Source organism: Eleutherodactylus coqui, chromosome 5 (genome assembly GCF_035609145.1).
Source record: "Eleutherodactylus coqui strain aEleCoq1 chromosome 5, aEleCoq1.hap1, whole genome shotgun sequence".
Classification (NCBI taxonomy): Eukaryota; Metazoa; Chordata; class Amphibia; order Anura; family Eleutherodactylidae; genus Eleutherodactylus; species Eleutherodactylus coqui.
Genome location: NC_089841.1, coordinates 69,547,650 through 69,569,147, shown reverse-complemented (window position 1 = coordinate 69,569,147; position 21,498 = coordinate 69,547,650). Strand labels below are relative to the sequence as shown.

At 46.7% G+C, this 21,498-nt stretch overlaps 1 protein-coding gene across 1 annotated transcript in view; it reads left to right on the top strand.

Annotated features, from left to right (window-relative positions):
• The window catches only part of LOC136627524 (von Willebrand factor A domain-containing protein 5A-like), a 329,030-nt gene extending 308,154 nt beyond the window's left edge, over positions 1-20,876 (top strand). The window contains exons 21-23 of the mRNA XM_066602707.1: positions 18,027-18,163; positions 18,821-18,947; positions 20,340-20,876. Of these exons, the coding sequence (XP_066458804.1) occupies positions 18,027-18,163; positions 18,821-18,947; positions 20,340-20,419 (344 nt within the window). The 3' untranslated portion in view covers positions 20,420-20,876. The remainder of the gene's footprint in view (positions 1-18,026; positions 18,164-18,820; positions 18,948-20,339) is intronic.
• The last annotated feature ends 622 nt before the right edge of the window (positions 20,877-21,498 follow it).

Here is a 21,498-nt window from a genome sequence, read left to right as displayed (position 1 = left end):
TTCGGGGGGGGGGGGGGGGGGTGCAGAAGCTGGAAGGTTCAGTTATACTGTACCATAAAGGGAATATTTCATGCATTTCATTTTAGTTTCATGTAATATTAAATACTCTTGTATAAAACAAAAAAGTAATATGGGGATGATACCTTTATACCCCAGTGACATTTCAGTAGTATCAGTTGCGACAGGCCCCAGTAACATTTCAGTTCCAGCAGTGCAGACAGACCCCAGTAACATTTCATTGGCAGCAGTAGGACAGACCCCAGTAACATTTCAGTAGCAAAAGTATAGACAGACCCCTGTAACATTTACGTAGAAGCAGTATAGGGAGAGCCCAGTATTTGTAACATTTCAGTAGTGGCAGTACAGACAGGCCCCAGTAACATTTCCGTAGAAGCAGCATGGGCAAAGCAGCAGATTAACATTTCTGTTGCAGCAGTATTGGGAGAGCACAGTATTTGTAACATTTCAGTACTTGCAGTATAGACAGACCCCAGTAACATTTACGTTGAAGCAGTATAGGGAGAGCCCAGTTTTACTTACATTTCAGTAGTAGCAGTACAGACAGACCCCAGTAACATTTCCGTAGAAGCAGTATAGGGAGAGCCCAGTATTTGTAACATTTCAGTAGTAGCAGTATAGACAGACCCCAGTAACATTTACGTAGAAGCAGTATAGGTAGAGCCCAGTATTAGTTACATTTCAGTAGTAGCAGTATAGACAGGCCCCAGTAACATTTCCGTAGAAGCAGTATAGGCAAAGCAGCAGATTAACATTTCCGTTGCAGGAGGATAGGGAGAGGACAGTATTTGTAACATTTCAGTACTTGCAGTATAGGCAGGCCCGTAACATTTACGTAGAAGCAGTATAGGGAGAGCCCAGTATTAGTAACATTACAGTAGTAACTATATACACAAACCAAGGTAACATTTCTGTTGCAGAAGTATAGTCAGACCCCTCTAGCATTACTGTGGCAGAAGTATAGGTAGGCAGAACAGAGTTACATTTCTGTAACAAAAGTGTAGGCCAACCCCAGACACATTGGTGTACCATGAGTGTAGGCGAAGCCCATAAAAATTACTTGGATTACATTGCAGGCGAGGGCCCAAAAAATTGGTGTACCGACAGTACAAATGTACCCCAGAAAAATTGCCCATGCCCAACCCAGAGGGCAGGTGAAACCCATTAATCGCTTAGCTTACTGTGGCTTAATATGTAACTAGGCCTGGAGGCAGCCCAGTTAAAATAAAAATTGGTTCAGGTGGAAGTTTCAATGCTTTAATGAGAATTGAAACGTATAATTATTGTTTACAAAAGTTATATGAGCCTTTTGGGCCACAGAAAAATTCCCCGTTTGGGGTGATTACGTGAGGTTTCAGGAGGAGGAGCAGGAGGAGGAGAACGAATATCATACACAGATTGACAAAGGTAAAGGTCCCCATTTTTTAAGGTGATAGAGAACAATGCTTGCATCCGCGGTTGCAGCGAAAAAAATCTTTGGGTACCGCTGGTGGAGAAGAGAAGTCTGGGGAAATCCAGGCTTTGTTCATCTTTATGAGTGTAAGCCTGTCGGCACTGTCAGTTGACAGGCGGGTACGCTTATCCGTGATGATTCCCCCAGCTGCACTAAACACCCTCTCTGACAAGACACTAGCCGCAGGGCAAGCCAGCACCTCCAGGGCATACAGCGCGAGTTTGTGACACGTGTCCAGCTTTGACACCCAGTAGTTGTACGGAGCAGAGGCGTCACGGAGGACAGTAGTACGATCGTCTGCGTACTCCCTCACCATCTTTTTACAGTGCTCCCTCCGACTCAACCTTGACTGGGGAGTGGTGACAGTCTTGCTGGGGAGCCATAAAGCTGGCAAAGGCCTTGGAGAGTGTTCCCCTGCCTGCGCTGAACATGCTGCCTGATCTCCGCGCCTCCCCTTCTCCTTGGCCCTCGGAACTGCGCCTTCTGCCACTAGCGCTGTTGGATGGGAAGTTTACCATCAGTTTGTCCACCAGGGCCCTGTGGTATTGCATCACTCTCGAACCCCTTTCCTCTTCGGGAATGAGAGTGTAAAGGTTCTCCTTATACCGTGGGTCGAGCAGTGTGTACACCCAGTAATCCGTAGTGGCCAGAATGCGTCTAACGCGAGGGTCACGAGAAAGGCATCCTAGCATGAAGTCAGCCATGTGTGCCAGGGTACCTGTACGCAACACATGGCTGTCTTCACTAGGAAGATCACTTTGAGGATGATCCTCCTTCTCCTCCACAGGCCATACATGCTGAATGGATGAGAGGCAAGCAGCATGGGTACCCTCTGCAGTGGGCCCAGCTGTCTCTTCCCCCTCCTCAGCCTCCTCCCCCTCCTCCTCCTCAACGCGCTGAGATATAGACATGAGGGTGCTCTGACTATCCAGCGACATACTGTCTTCCCCTGCCTCCGTTTCCGACTGCAAAGCGTCAGCCTTTATGCTTTGCAGGAAACTTCTCAACAGGCATAGCAGGGGAATGGTGACGCTAATGATTGCAGCATCGCCGCTCACCATCTGGGTAGACTCCTCAAAGTTTCCAAGGACCTGGCAGATATCTGCCATCCAGGCCCACTCCTCGGTAAACAATTGAGGAGGCTGACTCCCACTACGCTGCCCATGTTGAAGCTGGTATTCCACTATAGCTCTACGCTGCTCATACAGCCGGGACATGTGAAGCGTAGAGTTCCACCGTGTGGGCACGTCGCAAAGCAGTCGGTGCACTGGCAGATTAAACCGATGTTGCAGGGTGCGTAGGGTGGCAGCGTCCGTGTTGAACTTGCTGAAATGTGCGCTGACCTGACGCACCTTGCCGAGCAGGTCTGACAAGTGTGGGTAGCCTTTCAGAAACCGCTGAACCACCAAATTAAAGACGTGGGCCAGGCATGGCACGTGCGTGAGGCTGCCGAGCTGCAGAACCGCCACCAGGTTACGGCCGTTGTCACATATGACCATGCCCGATTGGAGGCTAAGCGGCGAAAGCCAGCGGTTGGTCTGCTCTGTCAGACCATGCAACAGTTCGTGGGCCATGTGCCTCTTCTCTCCTAAGCTGAGTAGTTTCAGCACGGCCTGCTGATGCTTGCCCACCGCTGTGCTGCCGCGCGACACCAACTGCTGGCGACGTGCTGCTGCTGACACATCTGGATTGCGAGGCAGAGGTTGCGGAGGAGGAGGAAGGTTTAGTGGAGGTGGCATACACCGCCGCAGATACCACCACCGATCTGGGGCCCGCAATTCTAGGGGTGGGTAGGACGTGAGCGGTCCCAGGCTCTGACTCTGTCCCAGCCTCCACTAAATTCACCCAATGTGCCGTCAGGGAGATGTAGTGGCCCTGCCCGCCTGTGCTTGTCCACGTGTCCGTTGTTAAGTGGACCTTGCCAGTAACCGCGTTGGTGAGGGCGCGTACAATGTTGCGTGAGACATGGTCGTGTAGGGCTGGGACGGCACAACGTGAAAAATAGTGGCGACTCGGGACAGAGTAGCGCGGAGCCGCCGCCGCCATCATGTTTTGGAAAGCCTCAGTTTCCACAAGCCTGTAGGTGAGCATCTCCAGGCTGATCAATTTGGCTCTGTGGACATTTAAAGCTTGAGCGTGCGGGGCGGCGTATTTGCGCTTTCGCTCCAATGATACTCTTAGCGACAGCTGGATGCTGCGCTGAGAGACATTGCTGGATGGGGCCGAGGACAGCGGAGGTGAGGGTGTGGGTCCAGGCCAGGAGAAGCTCGTGCCTGTGTCGTGAGAGGTGGGTTGGATCTCAGTGGCAGATAGGGGCCCAGGGGGAGAGGCAGTGGTGCAACCCGGAGGTGGTGAACGGCCTTCGTCCCACCTTGTGGGGTGCTTGGCCATCATATGCCTGCGCATGCTGGTGGTGGTGAGACTGGTGGTGCTGGCTCCACGGCTGATCTTGGCGCGACAAAGGTTGCACACCACTGTTCGTCGGTCATCCACGGTCTTAGTGAAAAACTCCCACACCTTTTGAGCACCTTGGCCTCTGCACGGTGGCTTGGCACGAGGGGGTGCTTTGGGAAACAGTTGGTGGATTATTCGCTCTGGCCTTGCCTCTACCCCTGGCCACGCCACTGCCTCTTCCAACCTGTCCTGCAGCTACAATTGCCTCCCCCTCTGAAGACCTGTCCTCAGTTGGCTTATCACACTAGGTGGGGTCAGTCACCTCATCGTCCAGCGGCTCTTCCTCCGAATCCTCTGTGCGCTCCTCCCTCGGAATTACTGCCCTTACTACTGCCTCACTGATAGACAACTGTGTCTCATCGTCATCGTCCTTCTCACCCACTGAAAGCTCTTGAGACAGGTTCCGGAAGTCCCCAGCCTCATCCCCCAGACCCCGGGAACTTTCCAAAGGTTGGGCATCGGTCACGACAAACTCCTCCGGTGGGAGAGGAACCATTGTTGCCCAATCTGGGCAGGGGCCCGAGAATAGTGCCTGGGAGTCTGCCTGCTCCCCAGAATGTGTCATTTCATGGAGTGAGGAGGCTGGGAGGAAGGAGGAGCAGCAGCCAGAGGATTCAGAGTTGCAGCAGTGGACAGCGTAGAAGGCTGGGTGGTCGATAGATTGCTGGATGCACTTTCTGCCATCCACGGCAGGACCGGCTCACTCTGCTCGTTTTTTAATAAAGGTCTACGACGTGGACCCAAAAATTGTGATATGAAGCTGGGGACCCCAGAAACTTTCCTCTCTCCTACTCCCGCAGCAGCCGGCTGTGATTCACCTGGACCAGGAACTCGGCCTATACCCACACCCTCACTTGGAACTCCGCGTCCTCGCCCGCGTCCATGTCCTCTAGCCCTACCCCTACCCCTCGTAGGGAGTGAGACAGCGCTTATGTAACGCAAACTGTAGCCAGGAAAAAAATTATTCAGAAGACTGCAAGCACGCCTAGCTGTGCAATATGCAATACTGATACTCCTGAGCTCACACCAGCCACGCAGTGAAATGCAGAGAGTCACAGCTAGCCGTAAGGATTTTCCTTTTTTATTTTTTGGTAATTTTAGTGCAATGCAATGCAGGCTAGATTGCGCCAATGTGAGTTTCCCTGTATGGGGGTCTGTCACCGTGCGTGTAGTTTACAGCAAACACACAGCGGTGTAAAAAATTTTGGAATTCTTATTGGCCTGCAGTTGGAGTGAGACAGCGCAAACTGCAGCCAGGAAAAAAATTATTCGGAAGACTGCAAGCACGCCTAGCTGTGCAATAATGAGGTACTACAACTACCAGCATCCACGGAGTTAAATGCAGACCGTCACAGCCCTAAACAGGTGCTTTTTTGGGGTTCTTCAAGACAGGATTCCACACTATCACTGTACCTGCCTCACCAATACTTCCCCTATACTCTGTAGAATTGGCTGCAGACTGAGAGCGCAATAGCCTGCAGAGCCCAAGATGAATGAAAAAATTTGGTGCAAAGCTGCTCCTAGCAGCAACAACTGAAATTCACACGGTAAGATGTGGCCCTAAGAAGCACCGTTGGGGTTCTTGTACACTACCCACTGTCCCTGCCTGACCAATACTGCCCCTATACTACGTAGTACAGACTGCAGCCTGAGAACGCTATAGCTGTAATGGGGCTGCACACTCGATATAAAAAAAATATATATATTGTGCAAAACTGCTCCCAGCACCCACAGCAGTAGTGTACTAGGTGAGCTGTGGCCCTAAGAAGGACCGTTGTGGTTCTTGCAGATGCTAACACTCTCCCTATATCAGCAGCAGCACTGTCCCTAATCTCTGCCAGTGTGTGTCTGAGGCGAGCAGCGGGCGGCGCCACTCACTGCAGGGCGGTGGGATAGGGCTGGAACATCACAGGAGGAAGTTGTAATGCCTTCCCTGCATGTCTATTGTCCAGAAAATGGCGCTAACATTTCAGGGAAGTAAATGGAATTGAGTCGAGTTCCGCGTGGTGCTCGTCTCGAGTAACGAGCATCTCGAACACCCTAATACTCGAACGAGCATCAAGCTCGGACGAGTATGCTCGCTCATCTCTAATGTTTACACAAGCCGATCAGTGTTTGATTCTTATACCTGCATAAACTGAATGGCAAATGAATTTTCATTCATTGTTAAGTCACTGACAGTGTTTACACTGACAGGTTATTGTTCACTTTTCCACAATCCAGCGATAAAATGGATTAATTGTTCTGGGTAAAAAGGCCCCCGATGTCTGGACAGTCATATCGTTTGAATTTCTAATATCCAGCTTATCGCTGATCCGGAGAAGTTAAAGGGTCCTTAGAGTGTACAGGAAGTGATGGAGCATAGATCCTCCCCAAATATTCAGTAGTGACAGGGAAGCTGCAGAGCCTTATCTGGGGGTAATATTGTTACTATCCTGCCTTCTCTACTCTTCCATCAGTACAATTGAGCTGTCATTAGCTCAGCGCTCTTTACTAAGAAAGAAATTTCACAGTTCATACAGAAAAGCTGAGAAGTGAACTACAGACAATAGGAAATTGCTTTAGTGGCCAGTGTGAAAACTGCAGTAGTGCAAGATTTCTTTATGTAGATAAATCTATAAAAACATGACTGTATTAACAAATTAATTTATAATGAAAACCTGACGCAAATAAGATTTCATTTTCTGAAGACAGATTCCCTTCAGAGGACATCTTCTTTTTTGCAGTAACTTATAACACTTCGTATTAGTAGGACACTCTACCAATATCCTGAACAGCAGAGCTGCATTCTCATTGATATTTTCCCTGCACAGTGCCACTTATGACCAGCTGTTGTGTAGAGCAGGGGTCCCCAACCACCAGTCCGCGGACCAGGGACGGGCCGTTAGGTGTTTAGCACCAGTCCGCGGTGCCGCCGGGAACTTTTCTTCTCAACACAAGGCGACACCGCTCACCACTGAAGCGATTACCAGTGGGGGCGCCGCAGCTTCGCGCTGGTTATCGCGCTGATCCCGGTATATAGGTTGGGGGGGTGCTTATTACTAGCGGGGGCTATTTATTTCTGGGGGGGGGCTGCTTACTACTGGGGGGGACTGCCTATTACTGAGGGGGCTACTTACTACTGGGGGGCGCCGCAGCTCCGCACTGGTAATCGCGCTGAACCCGGCGCACACTGACGTCAGTGTGCAGCCAGGATCCTCCTCCCCGAGTCCCTTTTTCATTAGTTCCGCAGGAGATGACTCGGGGAGAAAGCGTGTCGGGCTACACACTGACATCAGGGCAAGCAGAGAGAGAGCAACGCTGACAGCAGGGAGGAGGTAAGTATATGGGTTGGGGGGGTGCTTATTACTAGGGGGGGCTGTTTATTTCTGGGGGGGCTGCTTACTACTGGTGGGGACTGCCTATTACTGAGGGGTGGGGGCTGCCTGTTACTGGGGAGGCTGCTTATTACTGGGGTGGGGGGCTGCTTATTACTGGGGAGGTGCTGCTTACTGCTGGGGGGCTGCTTATTACTGGAGGGGGCTGCTTATTACTGGGGGGGGGGCCTGCCTATTACTGGTGGCGGGGCCTGCTTATTACTGGTGAGGGGCCTGCTTATTACTGGGGGTGGGGGCTACTAATTACAGGGGGAGGGGCTGCTAATTACTGGGGAGCTGGTTATTAGTGGGGGGTGCTTATTACTGGGGGGCTGTCTATTACTGGGGGGGAGATGAATTATATGCTGCCCTATGTGTGTGCTGGGGGGGGAGATGAATTATATGCTGCCCTATGTGTGTGCTTCGGGGGGGGGAGATAAATTATATGCTGCCCTATGTGTGTGCTGGGGGGGCTGAGATAAATTATATGCTGCCCTATGTGTGTGCTGGGGGGGCTGAGATAAATTATATGCTGCCCTATGTGTGTGCTGGGGGGGGAGATAAATTATATGCTGCCCTATGTGTGTGCTGGGGGGGAGATAAATTATATGCTGCCCTATGTGTGTGCTGCCAGGCGGGGGGATATATTATACTGCCCTATGTGTGTACTGCCAGGACATTCAAAATCAGTAGTCCCCAACCACCGGGGCCGGGCTGTTAGTTGTTTAGCGCCGGTCCGCGGCACTGCCAGGAACTTTTCTTCTCAACACAACGCCCGCGGGCCGAATCCGGCCCGCTGCCTCGTGTTATGTGGCCCGTGGAGTGCCGACGCCGCTCACCACTGAAGCGATCACCAGCGGGGGCGCCGCAGCTCCCCGCTGGTGATCGCGCTGACCCCGGCACACACTGACGTCAGTGTGCAGCCAGGATCCTCCTCCCTGAGTCCCCTTTTCATTAGTTCCGCAAGAGAGGACTCGGGGAGGAAGCGTTCTGGGCTACACACTGACGTCAGGGCAAGCAGAGAGAGAGCAATGCTGACAGCAGGGAGGAGGTAAGTATATGGGTTGGGGGGGTGCTTATTACTAGCGGGGGCTATTTATTTCTTGGGGGAGCTGCTTACTACTGGGGGGGGCTGCCTATTACTGAGGGGGCTGCTTACTACTGGGGGGGCTGCTTATTACTGGGGGGCTGCCTATTACTGAGGGGTGGGGGCTGCCTGTTACTGGGGGGGCTGCTAATTACTGGGGGGGGCTGGTTATTACTGGGGGGGTGCTTATTACTGGGGGAGCCTGTCTATTACTGGGGGGAGAGATGAATTATATGCTGCCCTATGTGTGTGCTGGGGGGGTGAGATAAATTATTTGCTGCCCTATTTGTGTGCTGGGGGGGAGATAAATTATATGCTGCCCTATGTGTGTGCTGGGGGGGGAGATAAATGAAATGCTGCCCTATGTGTGTGCTGGGGGGGCGGGGAGATAAATTATATGCTGCCCTATTAAATAAGTATGCACTAAACTCCAACCCCCCTCATAACCCCGCCCCATATAACCAAAGCCCCACCCATGTCCCTCCCAACCCTGCCGAGCCTGGTAAAAAAGGTCTTGCTTGAAGCCGGTTCCTGGTGCCAAAAAGGTTGGGGACCACTGGTGTAGAGCACTACAATAGGGCACTATTCTAGTCAATTGGGCTGAGCCCTTCAGTAATTTACATCTGTGTATTGTGTCCGGCACTAGAACTCAGATGCTGCCATTCACTTAAAGGGGTGTTACGGTTAGTGGAGGAAAGTACAAGTTTTCACCCATTTACTGGATGCGTGAAAACTGGTAGATCAGTCGAGGTCCAACATCTGAGACCCCCACCGATCCTGAAGACAGGTGACCCATACCCTCCCTATTTTGCAATGCAGGATCCCTTCCTTCTATTTCATTAATATATCAGCCACTGTTTGTGCGTGCATGGTAGTGGCACCATTCAGTTCAATGAGGAAGACAGTTGTGCAAATATCAAACTTTTACTAAATACCCTGTGGGCCTGATTTGTCAAAAAAAAAAGAGAAAAACTGTTGTTGTTGGCCATAGTAACCGATCCCAGTACAGATGTAATTATTGCAGAGCAATTTATAAAAAGAAAGCTGTGCTGTGATTGGTTGCTATAGGCAATAAAGACAGTTTTTATGTTAGACAGTTTTGATAAATGAGGCCCACTGTTTGTGCAGTTTGCTCCATAGTAAGGCTCACTACTTAAACATTGCATAACATTTGTGAATAAAGTCCGAAACATTAAATATTATAAAACACGGGGGCCCAGCATTCACTTCAGAACAGTCCTGTCTACACTCCTTTTTTTGCCCAAAAGGACACACCTTTCACCACTCATCAACCCCAGAAATGACGCTTGAACTGGATACCGCAGTTTTTAACTGAAATGGCCTTACCACCCATCTGGGATCAACTCAGTCTTTTTCTTCACACAGAGATTGGCAAAGCTGTGGAGTCAGACGCCAACATTTATTGGTCCCCGTTCTCTCAAGGACAGGAGGTCATTGACCAAAGCTCCCTCAGCTCTTCTGCCCTACTCTCTGCTCAAGATTTACTCAGTTCAGGATCAGTCTTCCCTTTTATCAGATGGCCCACTCTCTCTGGTTTGATTCAGCTGAATTTCTCCTCAGCTGGTTCTCTTTCAGCACCTGTCATCTCTCCCCGCTTACACACACAGATCCTGAATGGATCCCCCCATTAGCTGTCCTCTGCTTATACACACACACAGATCCTGGCTGGATCAACCCATTAGCTCTCCTCTTCTTACAAGCACAGATCCTGACTTGCTCTTCCTATTAGCCCTCTTCCACTTACACACACAGATCCTTACTGTCTCTCTCCATTAGCTCTCTTCTGCCTACACACTGGTCCTGACTGGCTCTTCCCATTAGCCCTCCTCTGCCTACACACAGATCCTGACTGGCTCTTCCCATTGGCCCTCCTCTGCCTACACACAGATCCTGACTGGCTCTTCCCATTAGCCCTCCTCTGCCTACACACAGGTCCTGACTGGCTCTTCCCATTAGCCCTCCTCTGCCTACACACAGATCCTGACTGGCTCTTCCCATTGGCCCTCCTCTGCCTACACACAGATCCTGACTGGCTCTTCGCATTAGCCCTCCTCTGCCTACACACAGATCCTGACTGGCTCTTCCCATTAGCCCTCCTCTGCCTACACACAGATCCTGACTAGCTCTTCCCATTAGCCCTCCTCTGCCTACACACAGATCCTCACTGGCTCTTCCCATTAGCCCTCCGCTGCCAACACACAGATCCTGACTGACTCTTCCCATTGGCCCTCCTCTGCCTACACACAGATCCTTACTGGCTCTTCCTATTAGCCCTCCTCTGCCTACACACATATCCTGACTGGCTCTTCCCATTAGCCCTCCTCCACTTACACACACAAATCCTGACTGTCTCTCTCCATTAGCTCTCCTTTGCCTACACACATATCCTGACTGTCTCTCCCCATTAGCTGTCCTCCGCTTACACACATGGACTCTGACTTGCTTCTTCTGCTTTCGGTTTTGCACATAGGAGCACTTATCACTCTCTTATTTGCTCTGTGTCTCATTTTGGTTTCACTTCCACATCACAGCAACTTGTCTCTCTATGGCAGCAACCAGGTCCTCGAGAGGGCCTCCCAGTGTAGCGACCGAGACGCAGGGCACAACACTAAGGAGATGGCAGGAGTAGTATTTAGGGATGTCACGGTGGCTCTACCAACTCCTCCCTTGAGGGGCCCGTGTGACCCTTTGCCAAGGCCCTAACAGCCCCCTTCAGGCCAACACTGGTGGTGAGATTTATCTCTATACGGGGTTGTCACAGGTGATGCCAGACACACACACGGGTAAATCTTAGAACACACAGTTGCTGGGAATGGGCAGCAACCGGAACTTTACTTGAAGCTTTACCAACAAGCTGCCTGTAAATTCACCTGTTGGAAAGTACACGCCAGTGCAGGAAACAGTTGAGGCCAGGGAGGAGAACACAGGATAATATCAGGCCCACAGTCCAAGTTATCTGTGCAGCACCGCTCCTGGACAGCAGAACACTCCAGAGGAGGAAAAAGAGATACTCCACTGAACACTCATACCTTTCTTCTAGACACTGCATCGCAGACTTCACTTATTTATGCCTTAGGGAGATGAGGTCTTGGGGAAAAAAGTCGATAGCTCTCTTCCATTCTTCACCACATGTAGGTTGAAGGTACCTACAGGTGGCTGGCACTCCCTCTCACAACAAGAACCCAAGAAGCACTCAGAAGAAGAACCTGAAGAACTCTCTCTTGCACACCTTGTAAACACATATATCACCCAACGTCATGTGACAAGACGAAATTGTTACATTTCCAGATATTCGTAAACAGTAATCTCTTGCTCACTGCAGCTGTGCAATACACATAACTAGTGACAGGACAATCTGCGCAGTGCATCCACAGTGAGAACATGACATGTGAGACAAATACAAGACAGTTATGGAGGGTCTAGATACATGGACTTCAGGCCACTACACCAGCACTTAAACGATCTTGGTCTCTGGATTCCGGTTAGCTGGTTCTCTTTCGTGATCATCTCCCACTTTCTGTAGCTTTCTACAGGCAGATCCTGCATGGATCTTCGTCATCATGTATACATGCTGGCCACTAAATGTTTCTTCTGTCTCAACTTGTCTCTGTTCACAAGAGCTCTTTTCTTGTCTCTGTTCTGTATTCGGCCCTTTTAGGCTGCCTGTCCATGGGCATTCTTACATTGTATTACTAACGGCTATAATCCGTTAGACATAATAGCTTTGCTATGGAAAGCGCAGCCCTCTGTCCATGAACAGAAAATCATAGTGATTCTCCACTCACAGGATTCAAATCGCGGCTTACCGCGATTCTCCGCAGTAATCCTATCTGTCAGATAGGCTCACTGCAGAGGACTGACAGCTCTCCCCCCTCATCGCCCACGTCAGAATATTGCTAGCGATATTCCGCAACGGCCGTGGACAGGGGGCCTAACTCTCGGTCACAAAGCTGCCCTCTTCTCTGATCTCTTCTGGACCCCACTCTCTCTTTCAGCAACACCATGGAGCGCCCTCCTTCAATTTGCTCACTGTGTGTCACATCAACACTTCATCTGCACAACGCCCGCTGCACAGACCTTTACACGTCCCCCTTAACTGGCAGGCTTCTGATTACTCTGCCCCCGATTCTTTTGCCATTTTAGTCAGTCATCCCATATAGGTATTACATGTGGATTTCAGAGATGCTATCTCCTAAATAATAACATCTATGTGGAACATTTGGAAGAGACCGATGTGAAGAAAAAAAAAATCACATGATCTAATTTTTCTTTTTTTTTCCTTCTTACTTTTCAGAACGCGGGCGGATGGATTATAATTCTTGGGGTGCGTAAGTTCTGTTTTTCTGAACTATGTTATTATCATCACATAAACTATTGAAGAAAAGTGTACTAGTATACAGATGGGTGCCGTTTTGGCTCGCACTGGGGAGTTTAGGCTGGGTTTAGGTGTTATTTTTGCAGCTGTTTTGCTGTGTATTTTGAGGAAAACTTTAGCTTCCCATCCAACAATATACTATTCTGTGTGCCCCATGTGAAAATATTATAAAATACTGTATGACACAGCTTAAAGGGGTTTCTCAGGACTGAAACATTACTAATATTCTATAAAGCTTATCTCTAACCGCTGTATATGAATATTCATTATTCCGTAACTACCCTACTACTCAATAATAGTCCAAACCAATTTTTTGTCCTGTTGCAGGAAAAAATACTGCATAGTGACCATTCAGATAAATGGACATCCATTAAAAGCATGCCCGGCTCACTGGAGGGTCCCAAGTGGGGTACCCCCTCTATGAATTATATATATTTAGGGTGACAGGTAGATAGCGGTTGTCCTTATGAGATAACCACTTTAATGTGAAATGCAGTTCTCAAACATTGCAATCTGCTTTTCTTTTCACAGCTCTGGATTGCTTACCTGTAGGTAGGTATGATTCCATTTATCCTCATTGGGTTTTCCTTCATTCCAATTATTATTATTGCGCAATTATTATACAATTATGATCTGTCACACAATCCTTTTTTACGACAATGCAATCCAATTATACAATTACTACTATATTATACCAGTGGTTCAGGAGTCCCCTATATACAACTCTGCAGATGTTGGCAGCTCTACAGACTTTTGTGCACTTCTGAGAGGTCACATCTAAAACTTGGCACTGTGCCAAGAGCAAAGACTACTCGAAAAAAAAAAGTCAAAGTAGCAGAGCAAACCTTTAAATATAGCAAATGGTGTTGAGCCAGACTGAATGGTAAAAGTAACAAATCCTATTTAATATCGCCTAGAGATATGTCTTTATTTTATTACTGAACTATAGTTATGATAAGGCCCCCACTAGTGCACAATAGAGGATAGTGCAGAAGTAGTTATATCATTTTTATTGCAAAACTAGTTCAATTACCTAAATTGTAACACATGGAAATTATAATTTAAAATTCAGAAAGTACATCTAATGTTTGTTTTTGACATAATGATCAACCATCGCACCCTCAAGTTAGGTGCAACCTTGGAGATAAGTCACATGAACACATGCATCCCTTCACATTAGAACTGGAATGTTGTTGCATTCCTCAGTGAGAGCCAGCTTCAATTCATTGACTGTTGAAATTGGAAGCGTGTACGCTTTATGTAATTACAACGACGAGTGTTGTGGACTAATGTGGCCAAGTTCCATGTGTCCGAAGGTGGTACCAGACACAACTGTCTTTATTGTTGATCAGAAAACCCTGAAATGACAATTATCCTGATGTGGTGCTCTGGGCAGGAATTTTGCATCAGGGATTGATGGGCCCATTCTTCTTTTTTGAGGGATCTGTGACAGGAAATAGTTACTTGGATCTGCTTCACCACACTGTTTATCCTATCACCCAGGACTGGGATATTTTCAACAGCATGTGGTGGCCGCGGGATGGGGCCCCCGCTTATTATTCACTCTGTTCCTGACTGGTTAGATGAGATGTTTCTAGAATGTTGGATAGGCAGATGTGGGCCAGTGGACTGTCCAGCTCGCGCCACAGATCTTACACCACCTGACTTTTTCCTATTGGGAAATGTTAAGGATAAAGTTTACACACATCCCATTTCAACAGTCAATGAATTGAAGCTTGCTCACTGAGGAATTCAATAACATTCCAGTTCAAATATGTAGGACGCATGTGATCATGTGACTTATTGTCTCCAAGCTTGCATCGATCTTAAAAGGGTTCTGTCAGCTAAAATAAATCAATACTTACGTATTCCTCACCCTGTCAATCTTCTTACTGCATCTTCTCCCGGACGATTTTTTTTTTCCTGTCTTCTGCAGTCCCCTTGGAATCACGTCACCTCCAGACGGCTGGATCCTCTTCTTCCTGTGACATTATGTCCATTCTCGTCATTCTGATTCCTGCAGGTCAGTGAAGGTTACGTCACTAGTGATGTAGCGCTCACTGCCTACCAGGTAATGCCGACTCCTAGGCCTTGCTATTGCTGAGACTGTGCATGCACGTTGTCTTGTGGCAATAGTATATGAACACTTGCTGCAAGACAGCGCGCATGCACAATTTCAGCAATAGCCCGGCATTCCCTGCTAGGTAGTAAACGCTACGTCAATAGTGACATAGCGTACAGTGACGCGCCGTAAGGAGACTGCCGAGAATGGACGTTCCAAAACAGGAACAAGAGGAGCCGTCTGGCTTGCGGTAATGTTACCCGAGAGACTGGAGGAGCCAGGAGAATATCAGTGAGGAGAAGATGCAGTAAGAAGACTGACGGGGAAGGAATAGGTAAGTATTGATTTTTTTCTAATGACAAAGCCCCTTCAAGGCTGCGATGGTTGATCATTATGTCAAAAATAGACATTGGATGTACTTTCTGAATGTTTCATTCTAATTTGCATTTGTTACAATTTAGGTTACTGACTGGTTTTGTACTTGCATTACATTAAAGGGGTTGTCCCGCGCCGAAACGGTTTTTTTTTTTTCAACCCGCCCCCCCCCCCCCCCCCCCGTTCGGCGCGAGACAACCCCGATGCAGGGACCTAAAGAAAGCTTACCGGAGCGCTTACCTTAATCCCCGCGCTCCGGTGACTTCTATACTTACCGGTGAAGATGGCCGCCGGGATCCTCTTCCTCCGTGGACCGCAGCTCTTCTGTGCGGTCCATTGCCGATTCCAGCCTCCTGATTGGCTGGAACCGGCACGTGACGGGGCGGAGCTACACGGAGCTACACGGAGCCCCATAGAGAACAGGAGAAGACCCGGACTGCGCAAGCGCGGCTAATTTGGCCATCGGAGGGCGAAAATTAGTCGGCACCATGGAGACGAGGACGCCAGCAACGGAGCAGGTAAGTATAAAACTTTTTATAACTTCTGTATGGCTCATAATTAATGCACAATGTATATTACAAAGTGCATTATTATGGCCATACAGAAGTGTATAGACCCACTTGCTGCCGCGGGACAACCCCTTTAAGGCCTCTCTCACACAGGCGCCAGCAATATAGCCAAGAGAAAATCACAGTGATGGTGCATCCGTGTTCTGTGCGTTATCGCTGCGTTTTCTGACAGTGATATCACAATTATGTGTTGCTACAAAGTCGCGTGACCTTGTAGCGCTCTTTTGCTGTGATTTACAGGTGGTCTTGATATATAAGCCCTACCTCGATCATAAGCCCTGGCTGCAATTTTAAAAAACACAATGTATCACGTAATAGGCAATGTCTGCTCAGTCAATGGCTGTGATTGGCTGAGCCGCGGTGCTCGAGAACCAATCACTGCAGCCCTTGATGAGCCAATCAAAGCTAGTGCTTCCTGGAAGTGGAGTTTTTGAATCTCTGACCAGGAAGCGCTGACTGAAAACTACAAGCAAGTGCCGGAGCTGCAGAGGGGAAGTGCGCCGGAGTGATGTAGTATATTGGGGGTTTTTTTAACCCCTTAATGACGCGGCCCCTTTTTCTTTTTCCATGTTCGTTTTTTCCTCCCCCCTTCAAAAAATTCGTAACTCCTTTATTTATCCATCGACGTCGCTGTATGATGGCTTCATTTTTGCGGGAAGAGTTGTATTTTTCAATCGTGCTATTTAAAGTACCATATAATGTACTGAAAAACTTTTTAAAAAGTCCAAGTGGAGTAAAATGGAAAAAAAGACATTTCGCCAATTTTTAGCGCGTCTTGTTTCTACGACGCACAAACGGCAACAAAAGCGACATGCTAACTTTATTCTATGGGTCGGTAAGATTACTACGATACCAAACTTGTATAGGTTTTTTCTTACTATACTACTCTTTTTTTTTTTTTTTTTTCTTTCAAAGACTTTTAATGTTTTTCAATTATTTTCTGCCGTCATTTTGTGCGCGCAATACCTTTTTTATTTTTCCATCGACATAGTTGAGCAGGGCTCATTTTTAGCGGGATGTCCTGTAGTTTCCGATAGTATCAATTTGGAGTATATACGACTGTTTGATCGCTTTTTATTGCGTTTTTTTTCTGGGAGACAGGGTAACTAAAAAAGTGCATTTCTGGCGTTCTATATTTTTTCTTTTTCGGACAACGTTCACCGTGCGGGAAAAATAATGTGCTACTTTGATAGATCGGACTTTTATGGACGCGGCGATACCAAATACATATTTTTATTTTATGATTTAGATTTTTTTAATAATAGATATGGCAAAAGGGGGGTGATTTAAACTTTTATAACTTTTTTTTTACAATTAAAAAAACTTTATTGATTTTTTTTTTTTTTTACTTTACTTTGAAGTCTCCCTGGGGGACTTTAACATGCGATGCTTTGATTGCTCCTGCAGTATGACGTAATGCTATAGCATTACGTCATATTGCGATTTAACAGGCAGTCTATCAAGCCACCCCACGGGGATGGCTTGATAGGCAGTCTGGTAGGGCCGCCCTGGGGCCTTTCATTAGGCCCCCGGCTGCCATGACACCTGCACGGCTCCCCTGATCTCACCACAGGGGGCGGGACCCAACAGTGGCATTTAAATGGTTAATAGCCGCGATCGGCCAAACGGACGATTGCGGCTATTGCCCGCGGGTGTCAGCTGTTATAAACAGCTAACGCCCTCACTGTATGAAGAGAGGTTGCCACGCAACCTCTCTTCATACATACCCCGCCGCTCCATGACGTACCGGTACGTCATGGAGCGGGAAGGGGTTAAAGGCAGCTAGGGCTTACTTTAGGGACAAACAGTAAAATTTGTACTGTAAAATTTGCGTTGCACCGCACAAAAACATTTTGTCGCCCATGTAAAAGCTGGCTAAAAATGATATAACTGCTTCTGCTCCACCCTGTAGTTCATATGCTGTACATAGTGTATATAACACCCCTCTACATTGTAGTAGCTAAGCTCTTAGGGAGCTCTCTCTACATGCTTTCTGACTGTTTCCAATAGCAATCAAAATTGTGACTGCAGCTCTGGAGTATAATAAAAGCTAAAACTCGGATTCAGTACCAGATAAGTAATATGATGTATTTACAAAGTGACACAATGCTACCTGTAGATTACCTCTATATATAAAGTGTGAATGCAGGTTTTAGATATTTCTGAAATCTTCACCACATAATGCTTATTACTTTAAGTCTAATGTTGTTAACTGTATTCTCCTGTGTTTTACTTGTGGTGAATGTATAGATACAGCTGCCATTGAGGAAACCCCAACTTTTGTCAGATTGATTTCTCTTCAAAATGCTGACGGTTCCTGGAATCTCAACCCCGAATTCTCCTCTATCCTGGGTATATCTCAGCAGGACATCAGTAACAAGAATCCAGATCAGGTATGATTTGATGTTGTATGGAAATAACTTAATCAGTGTCTAATACGTTCTGCAACCTTCAATTATACTTACTGTTTTAGCCCCTTGGCAACATCTACCATCCATGTACGGTGGATGTGCACAGGGTTTATATGGAGTGAGCCTGGGAGCTGATCCCGCTCCATATACAGAGTCTTGGCCATCTTTTACTGATGATTTTCAGTGGAACAGCTGTGATTGGAGATAATTCCAATTGTAGCCATTACCATTTAGAGTCCTCATTCATTGTTTAGTTTCTGTATGCAGAAAACTGAATGATGGATTGGCACATGTAAACAGGCAGTCAGTCGTTCATTTATAAACGACTGCCTGTTTACTGTGAAGGGGGGCCGACCTGTCGGGCATCATCACCCGACAGGTTGTCTTATGCAAAAGGACCTAGGTGAGCCCCCTTTTCTATATCCGTTATCACCATAATCACAGGGGACCTATTGTCTTCAAAATCTCGCAGCAAGTTGTAACCATTACTTGAGCGATAAGATCTCAACTTCAGATGTGTTTCTCATAATTTCCTGTAACTTCCTTGGATCACAGATAGTTTTTTCTTGTGTCCTCCAATCTAATGTCCTGCAATGTACCTGAAATAATATATATTCCTATTTATACTTTCCTCATTAGAATATGGACTCATCAGTGTGGGCGACAGTCCTGGCGCTGATCTGGCTGCACTCATCTTGTCTAAACCAGAAAGAGGAATGGGAATTACTGGAGTATAAGGCCATGTCCTGGCTTAAGGCCAAAGCAGGTAAGTTCCTGATTAGTGTTGAGCAAAATTTTCAAAAGTTTGATTCAGTCCGTTTGTCAACATACGACAGAATGTTTTAGATATTCTGTACTAGTTTTAGGTGTATCGGTGAAGTTCCAGTACAGTTCAACTAATTTTAAGCTTACTAAACTGTCTACGAACCTAAGACTCCTCCCACTCCATCATAATAACAGTGGCTCAGTGGTTAGCGTATTTGTAGCACTAGGGTCCTACTCGTAGGTTCAAATCTGACTGACGGCATAAAGCTAGGAGGGATGGCTAACACTGGAGAAGAGAGAGAAGATTCAAAAAGATCTAGATAAGCTTGAACAGTAAGTGACGACTAACAGGATGGTATTTAACAAAGAGCAATACTACACCTGGGCAAGAAAAATGTAAAAAAAAAAAAAAACGGAATGGGAGGACTTGAGCTAAGCAGCAGCACATGTAGGTATACTAATAAATCACAGACTGAACTTGAGTCAACCGTGTGATGCAGTAGCAAAAAGAGGCAAACCTAATTGTGGGAATAGACACATAGAGTTTAGATCACATGAGGTAAGTATTCCCCTCTACTCTTCCTAAGACCTGGGTCACGTGAGCGAAATTTAATTGCATATTGGATGCCCAAATGTACATGCGCATAATACGCGGTTAATGGAGTCAATGAAAGTACATTCACACATTTGCGTATATTCGTTGCGTATAAAATGTGCGTAAAAAAAGAATGCAGCATGTTCTATTTTACCACCTATTATATACAATAGAACCCTATTGTTCTTTATGGTGTGTACGAAAATGCTGTAATACACAATTACATTGCATATGTACAGCGTTTTTATGCATGTCGTTAGGAGACAGGAGTTAAAAGTAAAAAAAGGGAACCAGGAAGCCAGTGCATGAAAGCATGCATGAGATACATTGTCATGCGCCTTCATATGTGATCACAAACACATATTTATGCATCCGGTAGAAAATATGATGGTAATTTCCTTGTTATTGGCAGGATCGTTTTTTCTCTACTGTTCCATAGATGCAAAAGGGGAAGAGATTTGTCATCATCACTGTTTGCAAAGTTACTTAATTTTATATGTTAGATGTATAGGAACTACAGATGAGTGAATCTTTGAGTATTTTCTGGACACAATTTTGTCGAAGGGAGAGATTTCATATTGCCGAGCTGTATTTGCTCCATGTAAGACCAGGGAAACCAAAATATTAATCCATACTTCAACATTTCAACTTACATTGACTTACATGTGACAAATATGGCTCCATAATACACTATTCTCCTTGTAGTGAAGGCCCTTGAGGTCCTTGCTTTGATCAGTCAGTTGTGAGATATCTAATATTATTGGTGGCTCTAACAGGGAATGTCTCCTATTTTTGCAGGTTCCTCTCTGGATCGGTTTGTCAGAGCTGGGAATGAGCTGCTGAAATCATCTGTGGATCCCAAAGTGTTTGGCCTGTGAGAGGAAGTCTAAAGATGGCAGAAGGCTTCTCCTCCTAAATCCTGGAATATTGCCCCCTTCCAGAATGTCGCTGCTTCTCATCTTTGTTCTGACATAATTTGGCCTAATAAGATCTCTGTGCCTTATTACTTTTCATATAGGATATGTAAGAGTAACCTAGTAGCTGTTTGTGCATATTATCCCCTAGGATTAACAAAATTCACTTGACTTCTGCACATTATCCCTCAGGGTCAATATAGTTCACTTAAAAGACTCAGGAAAATGGTCAAAAGCAGGACAGGTTGGCTAGAACTTGCTTGTAAGGGGAATGTGAAATGAACTAATATATGAAATGTCATAAACAACCTTCACTGTGATTTGAAACAAAATCCTGGAAAAAATGCTGAGCTGGATAATGGTTATCTCTACTTTGCATTCCTCTATATAAACTGTACAACAATAAACCTGCTTCAGAAGAGCTTAGAAGCATTACTTGAGTGTTTCTTACTGTGTTCTCATCCGATGCATCACATAATCAATTAGGCATACCTGATTGGTAAGGCTATGATACCCTTTTAGCATAACCTAAATTGAATGAATATTCCAACATTCTTGATGGAGAACATCTGGAATGTTCTAAGAACTGACAAGATCTCTGGACAGTAGGCACCAGACAAACTAAAAACCGCAGTATGACCCTTGTTTCTTACACGTTTTTTTCTGCTGTCTTGAGAAAAGTACAATCCTCTGTTTCTATTCCACTTGCTAAATTATCAATCAGTATATTCAGTGTACTTTGTGTGAATAAATAGACAATGTGCAGACCAAAAGATTCTTAAAGTTTTATATACAATGGTCCAAACTTTCCGGAGTTAGAGGCTAAGGAATTATCCGTAAAGTCTCAGTTAGATTAGTGTCGTTTTGGGAAAGACTGCATTGCCCATCTGGGATGGGCAATCGAAGAACTGTCCTGGGGACAGAGAAATGACTGCATGGTCACGAGTAATAACTCTGGTAAAGGGAAAAGGCGGGTATGCCCAAAACTGTCTGCCTTGATGTTGAGGGAAAAAAGGTTTAAAAGCGAATGTGAAGGCTGGATA